At 38.5% G+C, this 20258-nt stretch overlaps 2 protein-coding genes across 6 annotated transcripts in view; both read right to left on the bottom strand.

The window, feature by feature from the left end:
* Positions 1-195: 195 nt before the first annotated feature.
* On the bottom strand, positions 196-6650 carry LOC131523005 (ovarian cancer G-protein coupled receptor 1). 5 transcript variants are annotated; one of them, XM_058748966.1, is made up of 4 exons: positions 6198-6650; positions 4909-5011; positions 4398-4667; positions 196-3991 (listed from the first exon to the last, which is right to left on the bottom strand). In XM_058748966.1, the coding sequence occupies exon 4, from the start codon at positions 3900-3902 to the stop codon at positions 2865-2867; it is 1038 nt and encodes a 345-aa protein (XP_058604949.1). In that variant the 5' UTR covers positions 3903-3991; positions 4398-4667; positions 4909-5011; positions 6198-6650; the 3' UTR covers positions 196-2864. The 5 variants fall into 5 exon arrangements, with proteins under 5 accessions (XP_058604949.1, XP_058604948.1, XP_058604950.1 ...); XM_058748965.1 differs by having other exon boundaries at positions 4398-4492; XM_058748967.1 differs by lacking the exon at positions 4398-4667.
* A 675-nt stretch (positions 6651-7325) lies between these two features.
* ccdc88c (coiled-coil domain containing 88C) overlaps positions 7326-20258 on the bottom strand; it is a 56294-nt gene continuing 43361 nt past the window's right edge. Inside the window, exons 23-30 of the mRNA XM_058750087.1 lie at positions 20088-20233; positions 19660-19749; positions 19234-19520; positions 14854-15060; positions 13364-13438; positions 13215-13274; positions 10810-11057; positions 7326-9674 (exon numbers count right to left, since the gene is read on the bottom strand). Coding sequence (XP_058606070.1) covers positions 8772-9674; positions 10810-11057; positions 13215-13274; positions 13364-13438; positions 14854-15060; positions 19234-19520; positions 19660-19749; positions 20088-20233 — 2016 coding nt within the window. The 3' untranslated portion in view covers positions 7326-8771. The remainder of the gene's footprint in view (positions 9675-10809; positions 11058-13214; positions 13275-13363; positions 13439-14853; positions 15061-19233; positions 19521-19659; positions 19750-20087; positions 20234-20258) is intronic.

Raw genomic sequence — 20258 nt, 5'->3', positions numbered from 1 at the left:
ATTTCTTGCTGTATGCAGTATTTGAATAAAAAATAAAGTTAATTTCCAGATATTACAAATATTGTACCCACCATATACACTGAGGGACATGTCCTACTGATTATTCAGTCGACAATATGGGATTTTAAAGATGTGCTATGAAAGGTTTTGTGTTTAAAGATTATTATTACGCTATTACATAATTTTTTTTTAAAAAATATTAGCCTATAATGATTCGCATTTTACGCTGTCGGGTCAGATTTCGCGGGAACCAGGGTACGTCATGTCCGTGAGTATCCGGCTTGGCGGCAACTGGATCTTGTGTGGCGTACTGTTTTGTAGATTTTGTCTGGTGTGCTAGCTGTCATTAAACATAGCCTGTAACACGGCAAATCTGTGAAGAACCACCCATTTGCCAATACTGAACTGCAGAGATGAGGTAAAGTGACAAGCCCCATCAAAACAAAATAAGAACCCACAACGGATATGATGCAGTAGGCTTGTTCACGTGACTTTTTATCTGATATACTTCAAACATTCTTGCTACTATCCGTATGCTTTGTAATGTGATGCATCCATACAGTGACATGCAATTTTATTTCTAACCACAGAAGGCGATAGAAAGGTCCAAGTTCTGTAGGTAGCGCAGTTCTGATTAAATTTAATAAAGTACCACCAAAGAATGTAACCAAATATTTAATTATGGTTCTTGTGATTTTAGGTACTTACATTATATTTATACCATAATATTCATGTTGTACTCCAAGGAAATAAAAAATAAAATACCATGGTATTACACAACTCGCGTGTATCGGAGAATACAGGCAGCTGTTTTAGTTCAGATCCATGTTACATAATACATTCATGTCATTTGGAAATTTGTATATTATCACTGACCTTTTTAGAGTTAAGTGTCTTTCTCTCTTCCAAGGTTCAACCAAAATCAACACTGGAGGAGACCATCCCAAAACCCTTAATCATAAAGTCAAATAAACAGCAGACTTTTAATTAGTCTGGCTCTGGTTACACCTGAAAGTATTAAACATTTCTCTGGGACCGGATTAACAAGCATGAAAATAAAATAAATAGGCCAATCTCTCAATTTCTTTTAAAATGGTGCTGGATATGTTTTTTACTGGGAATATGACTTTATACTAATTAATCAGATCTATTTTTATTATTCATATGGGACAAGTTTTAGTCTTTAATAATATTATAAAAGATAATATTATTATTAATAATTTGATAAATTAGATCATTTTAATGCACAAAGGATGCAGACAAGAAAGCCAGAAGTGGCTAGTAGAGAGAGAGGAAGTGCAACACAGATTTAATCATATTTATCACATATTTCATATATTTGCAGCAAGGCTTTTCTTTACCTATCATTTTCAGTATTTTGAGAGAACATACTATCTTACAAAAATCTGACTAGATAACACATGACCTATAATCAAAATTAATTTCTCAGTACTTTTTACACCCCTGCAATACATCACAGCACAATTTCTGTCTCCATGTACTGTGCAACAATACAATCATTGCCAGTGCTTTGTGCAACAACAGAGTGTACAACCAGTAATAAAAAGTCCCATATATGAACCTGAACTGCAGTCACTATATAAAATCAATGAAATAACCTAAAAACATTATTCTTGATTTAGTTACATATAGCCTACATACAATCTGCATGCATGTTGATTATTCATTGTAAACATGGTTTGAATGAGCAGGAAAAAGAGAACACTTCCACATGTCTGTTCTTTCAGTTCAGGTCATTCATTTAAACTCCTTGTATTAGCTGTGATCACTTCCATCATAAAAATGTAAACACTGCACCAAACACTCATCACCTTTATTTACTTCAGCAGTTTGAGCAAACAGAAAATCCATGATTTCTGGAAGCAACCATCAATCACTTCTTCCTCATCTATTTTCCCAGGATATGAAATGACCGTGGGAAGCTTTCCAGGTTAAAATGGTCTGTTTGGAGGTGGTTGACCCTTCACACCCACACTGCGTACCTTTTTATGCTTGTTAACTGTCTGTGTGCTCCATGTCTAACCATGTAAAAGGTGAGTAGGCAACAAATATACAGCTTCATTGCTATTGTTTCCTTAGAGGAAAGGTTCACCCCAAAATGAAAATTCTGTCATCGTTTACCCACCTTCGTGATGTTCCAAACCTGAACGACTTTCTGCTGTTCATTTATTTTTTATAAAATAAGAGCATATGTTAAGCAGGAACTGTTAAACACCAAAAAGAATATAAAAGCACCATAAAAGTATCATCACGTTGGTCCATGAAACTTCTAAAGCCAAACATTTAATGATAATTTTCCTTTCCCTGCAAATCAAATTAAGCATGCATAACATTTTTATCAAGTTGTATTGTGCCTAAATCTGACATGCAAAGTTTGCATCTGCAAAAAGAGATTTGCAATGATAACAACAGGCCATAGGCGTTAGGGTGAGTAAATGATGACGAAATTGTGATTTTTGGGTGAAGTACAGTATTAAAGGAACTAAAACCAATTAGGTTTGAAAGCAGAATTGGTTTTAGTCTTGGACACGGCACATGTAGCTAAAGGGACTTGGAACAGTACAGAAAAAGTTTAGCTCATCGGTTCTCAAAACCTCAAATGTCAACCACTGGTGATTATCAAGGTAGCAATCCCTGAGAATTACACCACATAACTGTAGCATTTTAGCTTACCAAAACCATGAAATATTGCAGTTTAATTTTAGAACAAAATTCAGGACTGACTCTGACAAAGTAGGCTAATGTTCTAACCCATGCAAAATGAAAAACAGTATGCAGCTGTACGTCTGAGGAGCCTGTGGCTAAATGGTATGAGGTCCAGATAACTAATACAACAAAAATGTTTAAACATCAGTTTTAACCTGCTGCAAGAGTGTTACCACTGAGGTACCTGTAACATTATCATTGGTGACTGCAAGCTCAGTAGGGTGCGTGTTGAACCTTCCATGGCTTTTTGAGCAACAGCAGAAGACCCGAGTGCAAGCTTCCTGAGCCTTCTGGATGTCCTTTTGGGCGCTCTCACTGATAAAACAGTAGAGTGCCGGATCGGCCACACAGTTAAAACTAGTAAGCAACAATGAGAAATGGTAGTAGTTGAAAATTTTCTCAATGAAGTCGCAGTCCCGCTCCAATATGGTGCGTACCAGCAGGAAGACGTGGTATGGTGAGAAGCAAACCAGGAAGATGACGATGGTGCTGGTCACCAGGTACTTGATGCGAGTTTTGTGGGCAGTCTGCGTGCCTGCACTCTTGCCCACTGCTCGGAGAACTCTAAAGTACGACACGGAGAGAATTCCTAAAGGGAACAGGAAACCTATGTAAAAGCGGTAGTAGTTTATTGGGTACTCCCATGTCTTCATGGGATAGTGCTCAAAGCACACAGATTGGTTGTGCTTGTCCCTGCTGAGCTCCTTGTGCCGGAAGAACACCACTCCTACGGCAAGCTCTTTGAGCCAGACCACCGTACTGACCAGCGCTGCTGCTCGTACCGTTCGGAAAGCCGAGAAACGGAAAGGGTAGACCACCGCCAGGTAACGGTCAATGGAGATACAACACAGAAAACCAATGCTGACGTAGATGTTCTCGTAGAGCAGGAAACCACACAGTTGACAGAGCCACTCCGAGCCGCTCCAGTCATCCCCTTGGAAGATGTACTGGAGCCAGAGGGGCAGGGAGGCCAGGTACAGCAGATCAGATATGGTCAGGTTTAGCAAGTAGACCCCCAGCTCATTGCGGGCTTTCAGTTGCAGCCAGGCATGGTAGAGCGAGAAAGCATTGGCGGGAAGACCCACTAGCAGGACAAGGATGTACGCACCCGAAAACAGGTACTGGTGAATCTCGTGGCTTATAGTGCAGTTTATTTGCTCCTCAGACATGTTCATCTTTCTAACCTCATGTTCGCAGAGTCTTATTCAACAAGTATAGGTAAGTTCATAATCAACAGAGGTCTCCAAATAATATTCCATGGATTCTATGGGAAGCAAACAAAATAGCATGATTAGTGTGTCCAGTTACCACCACAGTATTCATACAACCCAGAAAATACCCTGATAAACTACAAATTTCATTGAAATTCTGATGTACGTATTGGACGTCATAGGAAAGTTGAGTTCATCTGTGAAGGTTATCTTAACAAATCATAAACTTTTGATGGCTTTCAGTAAATACTTGTCAAACGGATTTGGGTTTTTCTCAGTTCAAGCAGACAGAAGTTGTACTTCTGCATGCCTGAAAATAGCTTTCTGGGGATGTTATCAAGATGGCAGCTGAGCGACAAACATTTTGAGCGTGGGCTGTGTCCTTCAACCACTTAACTATTCTAAACATACAGGAAGAGGTATTATAAAGTTGAAGGAAATGTGACACTCATCTACTACCTTCACAACATGTCATATGACGAATTCAGCTTCACAATACGCCCTTTCTGCTTGGCTTTGAAGGCTGCGTAGGTGTTTTCTTTGTTGAGCAGAGCCTGTGCAATACAATTAAAGCATCTTAAACATCTTATATATAAAAACCTAATTCATGCCATGGATTTGAGTAACATATGTTTCCCTTTTCAATCTGACTGAATCCTGGTTCCCAGAATGTCTGGCTGATGAAAGGTGTTAGATATAGTGGGATTGAGACCTTGACTGCGGTGACTACTGTGCAACATAACAAAAGAGACCAATAAAGCGGCGTGAACAACATGTTTCATCACCAATCCATTAAATGTTTAAGAATTTGTCCCTGCATCTGAGCAAGTACAGCAGTAATACCCAGACCAGTCTCAATATGGGAAAGCTGTTTTCATTAGAATTGTTTTCCGTTCTCGGAAGTTACTTCAGATTTTGTCTTTTATAGTCTATGTGGAGCCAGCTTCAGCTACCTTGCAGAGAGACTTACCTATAGAGATTTGACATTTCCCAAGCAAACTATGAAGCTGTTTTCCTCTATGAAACTTTGATGAAGTCCTATACTCTATATGATAACACAAGAAGTTCACTTCCTGTTAAGAACAAAAGATGGTTTGGTCAGAATAATGAAGCAATGTGTTACTATGCTTTTGGGTATGGGGTGTTCTTAAGCACAACAATGAGTCAATAATCCAATAAATACATTAATCATTACTAATTATAGAACAGAATTTTTTCAGCCAAACTGTAATATGATTGTGATTGCTGACCAATGTAGAATTCAGTTGAAGTGTGCTCACAGATGTGAATCTGTCAACAACAGCTTCAAACATATTTTATCCAATCAGAATTCAAAGTCAAATCTATATCTATCTATTCACACACACACTTGTTTATTGTTACACAGCAGAAATAGAAAAATTCTAGATTAGATTATGTATCTTTTCTGCCACCCAATTCTTGCATAAATGAAATTATGAAAAAGAAAAAACAGCTGAGCACGTTTAGCCTAATTCAGGTTGATTATTAGGGATCGATTGTCTAACATGAACCTAATAACGTTACTCGGACAGTAAATGTGGTAAAATGTGTGCTTAAACGTGCCTCGACACGCTTAATTTGGACATTAAATGTTTAACCTATTAAAGCCACGTGCTGTAATCCCACCGGTTGCATTTTGACCAAAGTTTAACATGTAAGACGTGTAGTAATACAAAAAAAACAAAAAACTATTAGTTGGTACATTGGTAATATTCGTTTTTTATTATTAATGTAGTATTGCTCTAGTGTGCTTAATACATTACACCATTTGGAGTAGGTAGCCTATGATCACATTATAAAATTGTAACAGTCATTAGTAACACAGCTTAAATGTGTCTGAATAATTTCACAGACAGCCTATGTTGGTCAGAAGTGCAATTTGTAGATTCTCACTTGTAGTACGTATTTGAGAAATAATCTGGTTGATAGGCTATATTGTAAAAGTGCGTTAGAAATAGATGTCTGAAAGCTGTAAACTATTAATCAGCGTCATTTATTTGCCTACTTTACTACGAATAGCACGGTTGCCATATTTTCTGTCAAAATACCACAATGGTTGACTAATTTTAAACATTTTAGAAATGTTCATATTGCATTCCTGTCTCCTGCTTTTTATTATTATTATTATTGAAAGCAGAACATAATACTCAGTTAACTGTAGCAACAATTACTGTACTGTATTTTTATTTTATTTTTTATGGAAAGGAGCCAATATCAGATTTAATGAAAGTACATTACCTTAAGATTGCTGGTTTTAATCCCACGCGACTCATTCGAGGCATATCTGAAGTGTGATATACATCCTCAAGCTCAACCGCTCCACCGATTCTGTCATTGAGATTTGCGTGTTTCTACTCGTTTACTCGTGGTAGTGATTTTTTTTTTTTGCAGAAATTACGCTCCCGGGTTCCGGGGTTGTCGCGTCGGAAAGGAGGAAAAATTAAATTGCGTAAAAAATTTTTACGTGATGATGCGCGCAATTACTCAAAAGCGAAACACTCATCTCAAGTGCCTTCCACAGACACAGGATGTGTCTCGTATACTATAGTGACCTGCCTGCACAGACAGCATGCCTGGAACCGACATGAAACTGGCATGGCACGCAACTGTAGCCTAATGTCCCAAGTGCTGTCTGGGTAGGCAGCTCCGTTAGACTCATTGTTGACCTACCTGTTGAGAATAAGGTTAATTATGTATGTGATATATGCATAAGTAAACATTTAAGGTTTCCTCAGTGAAATTGTTAACAGCGCTTGGACCGAGCGCAAAGAAAAGGACGCGTTTCAAACTGTTGCATTCCTCACACTTTGGGGTCCTATAACGTTTTTAACACATTTTTGTGAGACTAGATGTGTTTGATAAACTGTTATTTAACATAAATGTAAGATAGCATGAAAAAAAAAATCCCGTAATTGGTCCACCCCGTTACTGCATGATTTCCAGCAGTTACAAGAAATTTAACATTGCTTAAAATTGTGATAACCAAGTCAAAACTTAGACGCACTTTATATGGCAGAAGAACTAAATCTCATCTATTTTCTCAGTTTTTAGCTTCATTTGTCAAGTTCAAACTTTAGCTCTTGTTACAGAAACAAGAGAAGTTGTTGAAGTTATTGAAAGAAGACCAAACAAATATTTTGTAGTGAAGTCTATGGGAAATATTCAGCCAAATTAGCTGGATAGATCAAGTGCCATCTCAAGATATGCTGCAACCCCTTTACCCATTCTGGCATTTTTATTTTATTTTTGATGATTTTGATCATTTTAATTTATTCTGAGAGCTAGAAAATCAGTTTTGAACATTATGCTTGTCATAAAAAATGAATTTACTCATGTAATTTACTAAAACCAACTCCGGAGATTATTAAAAAAAAAAGCTTTATTACAAAGAGTTCAGGTTTTGGAAAACAGCTTTTTCTAAACAGGCTTCTATCATTCACAATAAACTTTACATTAAGTGTAAAAGGTTGTTAGGGTATCTACTCCTTACCTCAAACACACAATATCTTACAGGTACTGATTTCTGTTCATGTGCAGTAGTGTATAAAAACAGCTGTTTATCTAAAATCATTTAACCAGTAGTTGAGCACATTCAAACAGGAAACTCTCCTTATATTCACACACCCAGTGTGAATGCTTGATCCAAATATATTTCTATGAAGATACACCATTGCCTTTGGTGATCAGCTCTTGCCTTTGACTTGTGAAAGCCCCTGCAGACCATCAGAAGTTGGACATGGTGACACGAGATGGCAGAAAAGCACCACTGACAAGGAACAGGGGGTGCTAGGTTGGTGACATGAGTGAGGGATTCCAGGATTCCATGGGCTTTTTTACCAACACGCTTCTCTTACGAAAAACAAAAAACTATAATCAGATTACATTCTTCCAGTGTTCAACATCATCAGACTTGACCAATCAATCACACAGAACAAAAAAGCAGTTTTGAAAAAATGAGGCATACACACTTCAAAACAACAACCCAAACAAGTGTCATTAATTGTCTCAAGGACATTAATAAATAAACCAATAAAAGAACAGTTGTGCAGTGTTATAAAATGAGTGTGTTGGGAAAAAAACCCACAAACACCAAACTAAATATCAATTTCTTTTTAGTACTACTTTAAATTCTTGTGTGAAACTGGGCAATATGTCCAGCACTCAAAACCGATTCCCAATACATTCTTCCACCTTATATCACAAGGTAGGTGCTTTCTTATTCTCATGTCCAATGGTCTTCTGTCTGTTTCTCTTTCTGGCTCAGCGTTGCGTGCTTCTGAACACAGTCTGAGCCAAACCCAGGTCCTACAGCAAATACATGGTCACCCACAAGAAGCAGAAAAGAGCAGATTGTTTGGTATGTCAGCAGGGAGCGAATGAGAGAGAGGCCGCTTCCCGTAATGGGTCCCTATGAGGCTGTCTCGGTGATGGACCTGCAACTGTCCTGCGCCTCCTAAAGATGGATGCAATCGCTACTCAGTAATTACGCTGGGAGTGGCTCCTAGCACACAGCCCAACGTTTGTTTTCCACATTCAGAATAGAACGTGAACTGGCCTGCCATGGAGCTGCGGAGAGCTGCGGAAATCAATGGCATTCGATTGGATACGAAGGGGAAAAATACATTCAAGTGCCCCATACATTAGTTTTCAGGTCAGTGTGAACATGTGCAAGACCCTCAAATGCAACTGGTGCCTTTGAAGCACCTAGAGAAATTTAGAGAGGAAGGACATGACCAGTCTCCCAGAGCAGCCTGGGGCTTTTATTTGTTTACAGTGCAGATTCAGACACATTTCTTCACCAAGTCTGAGGTTCTACACACAACCGTACTCATACCAAACGGTCTGAGGATCATTGTTGGGGTCTGGAGAAGCAGGTTTGCTGGTGGGCTGCTCCTTGGTGGCACAGCTTAAGTTCGCAGTGTCTGCTTTCTTCAACACAGGCGACTCTGCCTGCCTTTGCTCCCGAGGTTCCTCCTCCAATTCCTTTAGCCTCAGCGCTGATACGGCTCGCACCGGAGTCACCATGGCCACCTCGCCACGATGGGGGGCTGCTCGGGTTTGAGCAGGTCCAGAACGGACCGCTCCTGCCCTGCTGCTACTGCTCCCAACGTATTCCCGTTCAGCCTGCAGTGACATAGATGAAGAGTGCACTGGAGGTGGACTAGCTAGGGACAACTCATCTCTCGGTGGAGCGAGAGATAGACGGCGGGGGTCCACGGATATGTGCCCCGGGTCTCCAGGCAGCGGCGAAGAACCAGCCAGCCTAGCAGACATCGGTCTTTCTCTGACGACTACACCAGACCTCCTCACCACCACGTCGCTTTGGCTGGGAGAACTTGCCTCGGTGCGGTAACTGTCCGGCCCGTTGGAGCGGAGGAGGTCTGCGGAGGCCAGGCTAAATGTACGACTCAGGCTGGTGCTGCTGCCCACACCTCCCCGAAGACTGGACTGCTGCAAAGGTGCGGATCGCAGTCCTGCTCCTCTACTAGGAAGGGTTTGCGAATGAGAAGGAGGTGTGGAGGTCTCCGTGAGCCGAATGCTTGGTTTGACGCTGTGTCCAGGTTTGGGGGCCCGACCATCTAGTTCTGGTGGAGTAGTCTTGATGGTTGGCGTGACATAATTGGTGGGGGTTTTAGCGCCATCTCTCAGAGGGACAGGTCGAGTAGATCTGGTGAAATAATCAGTCATCAGATCCTCTCGACTTCCTGTCTGCACCTGAAAGATATTTAAATCATTATAAATATTTTTGCAAAAAGCATGTGGTTTTAATTGAGCCCCCATTCCAGTATTGGAAAAATTACAAAACATTTAATTAAAATGTTATGAAAATGGTAACACTTTAGCACAGGGACCAATACTAACTATTAACTAGTTACTTATTAGCATGCCTATTATTAACATATTGGCTGATTATTAGTACTTATAAATCACATGTTCTGCCTGACCATATTCTTCATCCCTAATCCTACCCAATACCTAAACTTAGCAACTTCCTTACTAACCATTAATAAGCAGCATATTAGGAGTTTATTGAGGCAAAGTCGTAGTTAATAGCGAAAATTGCACCTTAAAATAAAGTGTGACCATGAAAATTTACTAGAAAATATTACTAATAATAATTTATTCCAATAGTGGAGATAAAACTTGTTAGATATATGCCTATATTAAACAAAAATTTTTTTACTTTTTATTCTCACTATTAAAACTAAGGACTAACTGAATAAAGAATTGTTAATTGAATAAAATAACTGCAATTGATGTTGTGACTTAAATATGACAGTAAATAATAATGTGTATAAAAAAAAAGGTGTTAAAAACTATTTTAAAATATTTATACATGTTATAAACTTCGGCAACTCTTTAACCATGGGAATCCTTTGCATGCATTTCTTATCATTTGCGCCATGTCTTACAACCGAAACACATTCTACAGTATTTCAGCAAAAGATGGAGATGATGGTGAAGGTCCATCACTCAGTGTCTCCATTACGAACATTTCACACAGCACTCAAAGACATTATCTTAATAATCTCCAATTTGCAAACAACAATCCATAGTCCAGGGTCAAACAGCTCAAATAGCAGGCGTAATTTAATTAGGAGCATAACTGTCTCTACTGATTATGAGTTAAATATATTCTCATTGCATAAATATGCACACCATCTTGATACGTTAAAAAAGATACAGGATATTTGAATGAACTGTGAGCTTCACCACGCATTTTAAAATCCCCTGCAAATGTATGCAAATTCTTCTAGTAATGTGTCATTAATTCTTCAAAACGTCAAACCATCAAACAAACAAATCTGCTGAGAAGTGTTAAAACGTTGCTAGTGTCAAAACAACTTACAGTGGGTGGGGACAGGGTGTTACTTTCCTGCAAGAACTCCTCCAGGGTGACCATTTCGCTGCCAGGAGAGGACGGCCGCTGAGAAGTGGGCCGCTGGGAAGAACGTGAAGCAGATGGGGCATCACAGGGAAGGGTGGAGCTTCGAGGAATCAGAGATGACTGACTGAGACGTGAGCCTTCATGTCCCAGTCCAACAACATCATCGCTGGACAGACTGGCAGATCGGCCCTGCAGGCAGTCCAGAGAACCTGGAGGAAGACAGGAAATGAAAACATGAACTGTAAAATGTCATAAAAATGTGCACATTAAAAGATAGCTAATGGAGGTTTGTGTGTGTCAACAGTGCTATTCACAGTAAGTATAATCATGGCCGGTCATTTCAGTATTTACATGCACTCACAAACATCAGAGCGATGTAATGGCCTTCTGAAACAACATCTGACTTGACAAGGAGAAATTGGCCTCTGCTAAGTACTGCTGGGCTTTTACTTGACACTTTGCATGGTAATGAAATCATTCTTACTGCAGTGTGTATGATTTAATGTGTGAGGTTGCTTACTGGCCCAACTCAGTTCTTCAGTGCAAATCTATTAGATTTGTTCTGCATGGTTTATTATTCACCAAATAAAAGTTTGATGGCTTCACAATGCCCCTACCATGTGCTGAAGTCAGCCTAATGTTACAGGTATGTCCAAATCTCAAATTCTTCATATGAGCAAAAGTAATTCCCTTGAAATGACAAGGAGTGAGCATGATGAGTGAACTGAATGTGCACTTGTAGTTTCCTTCAAACCTTAACAGTATTTTCAGAATGTCTTCACACTTGTAGTTTGGTTCTCTTTGTTCTTTTGGATCCGAACCAACAAGGAAAATTATAAATTTAGTCCTGGTTCGCTTAGTGTTCACAAGAACCAAGGGGCTTTTATGACGTATATTTTTGCTGAATATCCAAAATGCGCTTATTGTATATGCATACATATTATGGTACTTTTACCAGCAGAGAACTTGTAAAGAGTTCATAAAATGTGTCAAAACTGCAGCAGGATTTCCTCTGTCATACAAACAAACAAAGATCTGCTGCAAAGAGATGTGGTTCAGACGATGGTACCGAAGTGTAATGAAAAACATTGCGACTATGGCGAGAAAAAAAAAAAAAAAAAAGGCGGTATTCTTTAAATATAACTAAACATGCCGAGTGTGAACACCCTTAAAAACCACACTTGCAGACAATTATTTAATTTTAGTTCAATAAAAGGCTATTTAAGTGTACCTAACGAGAGCTTTAAGTACAATTTTTCACTAGAGTAGTGATGCTTGCCTTATCAAACACCACTAATAAAAAAAAAGGAAAGCTTTCCCAACCAACACAGTCTAAAGAGTTCACAAGAAAACATGGCACTAATAACTCATTATGATGTGATCTCTCATTGATGGAAATCATACAAGATGTTTATCATTAAAAGCACATTATCTTTTTTATCTTTTAGCAAGCACCACAAATCGCACTGCCACACCAGTCATTGTGAAAGTCGCCAAATGAGTAAACTATCTCAAAAGGTCACTGTAACGGTATTCAGACCGTTGACTAAATGGCAAAAGGACTGGCCCACGGCTGATTCTGGTCAAAAAAAAAACTTATGTTCCATTCGTAGTGATTGGTTAATCTGAAATATACCCTGGAGTTTGGTGTTGGTAAGATTTTTTTTTTTGTTTGTTTTTTGAAAGAAGTCTGTTATGCTCACCAAGGCTAAACATATGCTAAATTGTTATTGCTAAATGAAAATAAAACAGTAACATTGTGAAATATTAGTACAATTTAAAATAACGTTTTCATTTTAATATACTTTTAGAATGTAATTGAAGACTGGAGTAATGATGCTGAAATTTTAAGTGTCACATGATCCTTCAGAAATCATTCTAATATGCCGATCTGCTGCTCAAGAAACTTTTTTTTATCATCAAAGCTGAAAACAGCAGTGCTGTTTAATATTTTTGTGGAAACCGTGATACATTTTTTCAGGATTCTTTTATGATTACATGCATCCTTGATAATTAAAAGTATTGATTTCTTAATAAATAAAACCTTACTGAGCCCAAACTTTTGAACAGCAGTATTATACCATTTCAATTGCTTAAATAATGAATAACAACTATTTAAATAATTTAACTATTATTTGATTACTTTAAATAATTTATGATAAAATAATGCTGGCTCAACAACAGAGCTGCCTCTGCGAATTAATTTCTGCAAATGTTCTTGTAAAGACGTTTGTTTTATTCTGAGATACAATTACTGTCTCAATAGTACTTGAGAGATAGAGTGTGTGTGGGGGGGTGGGCAGTCTCCATAGCTGGCTAATGAAGAGGCTATGCATGCATATGTAATAGACCACACACACACACACCTTTGGAGCTGACAGGGGAATTGCTGCTGGAGGTGAATTCGGCAGAGCTGGGCCGGTGGCCTGTAGAGGGGTCACATATCGCATATAAGCACAAAGAAATAAAGTGATGCTGTCGAGGCAACATGTATTGATTTAGTTAATTCTCTTACCTGTGTTTCCATGGACACCGCTCCCAAAGCCAGCATCTGGGGAATGATGGCGCAAGTCTTCCTCTGAGACCAAACCTGCAAATAAGAGTGTCGCCCAACAATGAGGCACTGAATATATCAGTATATATATATATATATATATATATATATATATATATATATATATATATATATATATACACTGACTATATACACACATACACACACACACACACATATATATATATATATATATATATATATATATATATATATATATATATATATATATATATATATATATATATACACACATATACACACAAAGCACTCTTAGTTTATCCCTCTTTCAACATTCCATAAAGACATTTGATTAATTAGTACCAGTAATAATTATTATCATTATCTTTATTTCAAACGATTCAGTTTGCCTTTTAAAGATGCTCTCCGAAGGACAGTGTCATTAAGGGACACGACGGGCCTTTGGCTACTGCAGTCTTCCTGTGTGCGTTTGTACGAACATGACTGCTTGTTTACGCAGTGCAGTGGATATCTGAGAAAGCTTGAAGCACTTGAAAATAAACATTCATTTAGAGCGAATGCTTTGTTATTACGCTGACAGTGACTTGATGAAATGAGCTTCGGGCTTTTTGGCTGGGAGGTGAGAGTCACTGAGAGGGTCAGTGGTGTTTAAAGCTGAAGCCCTCATGTGTACATGGTGGAACATTACACACTAGAAACTTGCTAACGGCTAAATAAACCAGTGCAGCATGGAAAACACAACAAAATCACTTAATGAAAACTTCTGCACTTAAATATGGAAAAAGTAGAAAGGTTGAGTTGAGTTAGTAAGTAGGGCCATTAACTGTGAACGGCCACCCATAATTTAACCTTATGACTAGAAATCAGTTTAAAAACTTGGCTAGCGTGATGCCGCTTTAAGCTCTATCCATGGCCTGCTATTGATTACCAAAGGAAAATTATTTCCACTCATCCCTCAAATTGAAAAATGAACGGTGTTTATAATAGTACAACCGCAACTCCCAAAGCAGACATTCATCTAGCTAGAAAGATAGTCCCATTTCAAAAGGATGATTTACAGAAGACAGCTTGACAGCTCTTAAATAACAAACCTTTTTTTACTGAAGAATCCAGAGTTTGAAAACAAAATAATAAACTTCTAATTTTTAAGCTTTTGTTGTATATTGTACATTTCTGTTTTTGGGGTCAGTAAGCCTTTAAGAATTTAAAAGCTTTATTCAGCAGGGATGTAATAAAATGATCAAAAGTGACAGTAAAGGCATTAATAAACTAACAAAATACTATATTTCAAATAAATGCTACTTTAAAACTTTCTATTCACTAAAGAATCCTGAAAAAATGTGTATATATATATAAAAACAAAACATTAATTAAATTTACTAGCGTACATGGCAGAATGAACATGGTCTGTCATTTGAGGCTCAAGGCTGCTGACATGTAGTCTACTAAACGACATAATTTAGCGTTACCCTTTGGCCTGCATCCCGGCCGCATGCTGGAGGACGACGTGTAGCCTGGTGCATTGTGGGAGTTGCGGCTCAGTGGAGTTGAACAGGTGGCTCCTGGCTCTCGGCCCCGCCGCCGGATCAGTTCTTCGTACCCGTTCATGCTCTCACTACTGCCCCCTATTGAGCGATAGCCCTCTCTGCCTCTGGACCCTCCACTGTCGTTCAACACTTAAAAGAAAAATCAAGAGAAAAAGGTCAGTGTGTGAGTGCATACAGAGCATGTGCAGTGCGAGCGCTGCTGCTGGGCTTCAGTGACGCTGTAGGCAGCTGCGTAGGAGAGGGTGTTGGGTCAAAAGCACAAGCATGTGTTAGTAAAATGAATCAACTACAAAAAACACTTAAGCAGGACATCGGTGACAGTTTTACACAGTTAAAGGAACATTCCATGTTCAATACAAGTCGAGTTCTATCACCAGCATCTGTGACTCATACTCATGGTTTACGTAATACTCCTACATTGGACATTTATGGGGCATACAAAAATGTGTTTATGTGAGATGCAGAGTTGTCAAAATTGTCTTATTATGATCCATATAAATATTCTTTTCAGACAATTATATTCAACATCCAAAAGTCACTGGACTTAGGCTTTGCATTGTCATGCAAGAGTTGAAAGATTGTACAACTTGCATGACTTGATAAGTGATTCTATCAAATCTTCTTAGGAATAGTTCACCCAAAAATGAAAATTTTATCATCATTTACTCACCCTCATGTTGTTCCAAACCTGTATGAATTGCTCTACTGGAAACAAAAGCTATTTTGAATAATGTTGGTAACTAAACAGTTTCTGTTCCCCAATGACTTTAATAGTATTTTTCCCTAATATGGAAGCCAATTACTACCAGTTTTGGTTAGAAAAATTCTTCAAATTATCTTCTTTTGTGTTCAAACCTCATACAAGTTTGGGACAACATTAGGGTGAGTAAATGATAAAAGAATTTTCCTTTTTTGGGGGGTGAACTATCCTTTTAAGTCTTGTGGCTATACTTTCGACATACAATATAGCCAGAAGTGCCCATTTAAACATACATAACGGCACAATCTCTTGCCCCATAGACACAGACATTACTGTAAACATGAATTTTGTTTGCTTTGACAAATTGAGGAACAAGTCATATTCATTTTTTAATGACCTGACATCATGCCACAGATGCTATCGATAGTTTAACTTGTATTGAACCCGAAACATTCCTTTAAGCTTGACTGCTGTGGCCAAACTAAAACACCAGCTGGTGCTCCACGAGATTCTCTTTATTAGAGTCATGCTGAAAACGATCCCTCACATGATTTTTAAAAGGAAAAAGTATTTACTATATCTGCCTGAAAAATCATCAAGAGTTGTTCTACATAATTTGGGGGCTTTTAACTACTTTAAATGACATAAATAGGAAGGGAAATTTTGCAAGCCAGACTCAGACATGCATCGTCTATATTAACATCATGACTCAATGTACCAGGGTACAGTTACATTGATCAATAGCAGACTTGTTTTTTTTTTGTTTTTTTTATAATTGGTAGGACACATTTCTCAATACTTTTTTCAAAACAGACTTAAATGTGCATTGTCTATATGAGCAGCATTGCTCAATGTATCAAAGTGCATGTGCTAAAATGCTAATAGGAGTAATTCTAGATCATTTTTGAGGTCTTACAATTGTACACATTTCTCAATAATTAGGTCACTTTTTCTAAACTTGACAGTTCTCCACACTAACTTTCAGCTTGGCACAGCAGTTATTTACACATTCACTAAGCACTAAAACTACAAAACACTTCTCTCAAATCAACTCATTCTTCCATTACTAGCAAATATAATTCAATATACATCAATATTTTAGTACTGTTGAAATATAGCAAACTGCTGTCTTTTTCAGTTTTGTATTCTGTCGGGTTTTGAACTGAGGTTTAATAAAGAATTTGTAAGCATGTGCAAAAATTGGTCTGTCTTCAATGTGTGAAGAGTTTACTGGTGTGAAGGACCTACTGATGTGTCCTAGTGTATCTGCTTAATGACAGAAACGAGATGGGAAACAAGCAATGTGTGTATGTGCACCATATCTCAACATATCACAACTGCTAGGCTATTTTGCATCATTTTTTAAAACACAGAATGCAAAAATTAGATGGGGAGATACAAAAATAGTCCATGCACAAAAAGTTGTGAACATCCGTTTCACATCAAAAAGTTCACAGGATGTGCAGACGTTGCGGTTTTCCTTCTGCATGATGGCACAAATCTCTTCAACACTACTTTCAGAACTTTCTTAACATGAAAATGATGCAAAATCTTCAAGCAAATCTAAATATTTTATTCTTATTAAAGCAGCTGGATAATTAAGACACCTTGTGCTGTTTTAAGAATGGTGATTATGGGACACATCCCCACCCCCAGGAATGGATTAGGTATAAATCAATGCATCTCAGCCAAGCCTCTCTCGCTTGCAAATGAACCCCCTGAACATAAATTGGACAGTCGCATACACATTATGCACAGTGGACATGTTAAAGATGCAAAGAACACATGGACACTGGTTGCTGGATACAAGTAAAATATTGCAGAGCAAATGTTAAGCAATGCACGTTCACAAGCCACACATCAAACTACTCAGCATAAATCTATCTTTCAACTACAGGTATCTGATGAAGTGGTCGCCTCCGCCTGCCTTCCTCCTTCAGTCTTTCTCTCTGTATGCATGCACTTAATTTGATTACTATTGACTGCAGGCAGCAGCTGTGGTCACCTCAGCCCACCTTATTCAGTGTGAGCATTATCACACACACATTTCTCATGGCAAGCGCAAAGCCAGCTGCATTTCGCTCGGTTTAATACACATTACTTACTGCAGGGTTGCATTCAGAGTCCCACAGCCCGGTCCCAGAGCATTTATATGAGTTGCAAGGTGTGTGTTGTGCGTATGTATGTGTGTTTCTACATTTTGATTTAGCACTGTGAGCCTGTGGTGGTGAGAGTGACAGGAAAATCTATTTCTGAGTGTTTTTTTTCTTTAGCGTTTAGCTCATTGTGTTCATTGGGTGGCTCGATGTTTTTTTAAAAGGAAAAATACTGAATAATGGTATATGGGAAGAGTAATGATGAGGTAAGCAGCTGTTATGGCGACTGTGATGATGATGGAAAGGATGAAGTGTTAGAAATGGCCGATATGCGAAACGGGCTCGGTGGGGGAGCAGGGAACGATGTTGTCAGATGAGGCCCAGAAGCGTAGGCGTCTGGTTATGGATCGTCGAGAGGGCGGCGGCGTCCCCTGAACGCGTATTTTCTCCTGGCTCTTGCTCCTGAGAAAGCTGAAACGCTTCGCTGCTGGAGGGGCTGGAGTGTGTGAGGGTTAATGTACAGACACAGATACACAGACAGGGAGAGAGATGGGTCAGTGGAAGAGTAGAAATGATGATTCAGAGATTAAAAAATGGTTACATTTATGAATCATGAAGAATGAAGCCCCCGAGGTTTCCTTTGAAGACTATAGACTGGCCATGCAATATAGCGTGAAACTTGGGAAAGTATTATTACTTGAAAAGTTGAGAAATGATAGACTGAAATTGGAAATTTACAACGGGATTAGTTCATTGAGTGGACGTCAGGAGGAAAAAGAGGTTGTAATTACAGTAACCCTGAAAAAAAAAAAAGTCACATGGCGCCCCCTAGTGGAAAAGACAGATAGCTGAAGCAAAATAAAGCTAGTATACGCCAAATAAAATGTGTTTGAATTGAAAGTGTTCTAACTTTTTTGAGCTGATTTGAGATTTTAGTGCAGACCTGAGGATGTCCAGTTGGTGTGAAAGCTGTTTTCTGAACTCGTTTAAGGGCTAAGACTCTGAAAGTTACTTGAAAATGGGCATCTAGAATTTGATTCATATGGACTCTAGTGCAATTCGCAATCAATACTACAGCAATATGAGCTAATTTACCATCACTATCCCTATTGATGATGCCACTTATCTATTCTGGTATAACTTCTAAATCAAAAATAATGCAGTTGAGATTTAAAGGGAAAGTTCACACAAAAATGCTGTCATCATTTACTTATCCTCATGTCGTTCCAAACCTGTTTGACTTTCTTTCTTCTGTGGAACGTAAAAGAAGATATTTTGAAGAATGTTGGTAACCAAAAAGTTTTGGTACCACTGTCTTCCATTTTATAAGAGGAAAAAAAAAAAAAAAGACATTTAAGACATTTCTTGAAATATCTTCTCTTACGTTCCACAGAGAGAGTAAAGTTACGGAATTGTAACTATTCCTTCAAATAATATTGGGATGGAATCAATCATTGTGTTACTTCATGTGAGGGCTCAGTTCAGCCCTGTGACAGCAGCACTCACCTCGGCCATTAAGGGCAGGTGAAAGGGTTGGGGACTGTATATGATTCTCCTCTGTGGATTGATTGTTTATGGAGTCTAGACTGAGACGTGACTGTCTGGGGGGCAGCGGTGGAGGGGGAAGGGGTGGTGCGCTCTCGGGACAGTCTATACATGTGGGGATCTCCGGCAGAGGGATGTCAGGAGCACTTCGGATTCTCTCGCGTGGAGCATCAGTTCGTTCTCGTTGACTATCTTTCTTAGGTTTAATGAATTTCGCTATTGCTTTGGCTCCAGCCCAATGCCGGCTCCTGTGTTAGAGAAAAAAAAATTCACAAAATATTCTCTTGTATTAAAAGTTCATAGTAAAAAGAAGTTCAACTTGACAAATAGGCCTAGAAGTACAGTCTACTCAGTCCTGATCGGTTTAGATTCCACAGATGGACTCACTTTTTAGGAGTCGGGTCGTAGAACTTATACTGGTCCATGATCTTCTCCTCTAATTTCTCCTTCTGTCGCCGTAAAGAATTCAGCTTATCACTGTAAGAGAAAACAAAAAAAATTAAAAGCATGGCATTAGGACATTTTGACCACAAGTTTCTTCATTAGTTTCCCAACAGGTTTTCTTAGATACCCCCACACCTCACTCAAGTACCCCAGACAATAAATATATTCATTCGTTTTGAGACAGAATTAGCCACAGATTCCCATCTAATCAAATCAAATCAAAGTATGACATTTATCACAAAGAGCTTTTTTAAATCAACTAATATTTTCATTTGTAATTTCTGTTTTATAGCTTCATATACTTTACTAGGATCATATACCTAGTACTTAGAAATCAGTGATTAAAAATGATATGACGACACACTGCTCACATGTATTGTTTCTGTTCTTCGTGGTAAAGTTCTTTGCTCTCCATGGTTCTCTCCAGCAGGGTCTGATTTTGTTGGCTGAGCATCTGGATCTGACTGAGAAGATGATGGTTTTCCTCTTCCAAGTTTCCTTTCAAACGGGTTAGCAGCTAAATTAAGAGAGAGAAAGATATC

Source organism: Onychostoma macrolepis, chromosome 17 (genome assembly GCF_012432095.1).
Source record: "Onychostoma macrolepis isolate SWU-2019 chromosome 17, ASM1243209v1, whole genome shotgun sequence".
Lineage (NCBI taxonomy): Eukaryota > Metazoa > Chordata > Actinopteri > Cypriniformes > Cyprinidae > Onychostoma > Onychostoma macrolepis.
This window is presented reverse-complemented; position numbering and strand designations above follow the sequence as displayed.

Excerpts from the sequence above, each read along its gene's own strand:
- LOC131523005 (XM_058748966.1), bottom strand. The coding sequence starts at position 3,902 with ATGAACATGTCTGAGGAGCAAATAAACTGCACTATAAGCCACGAGATT.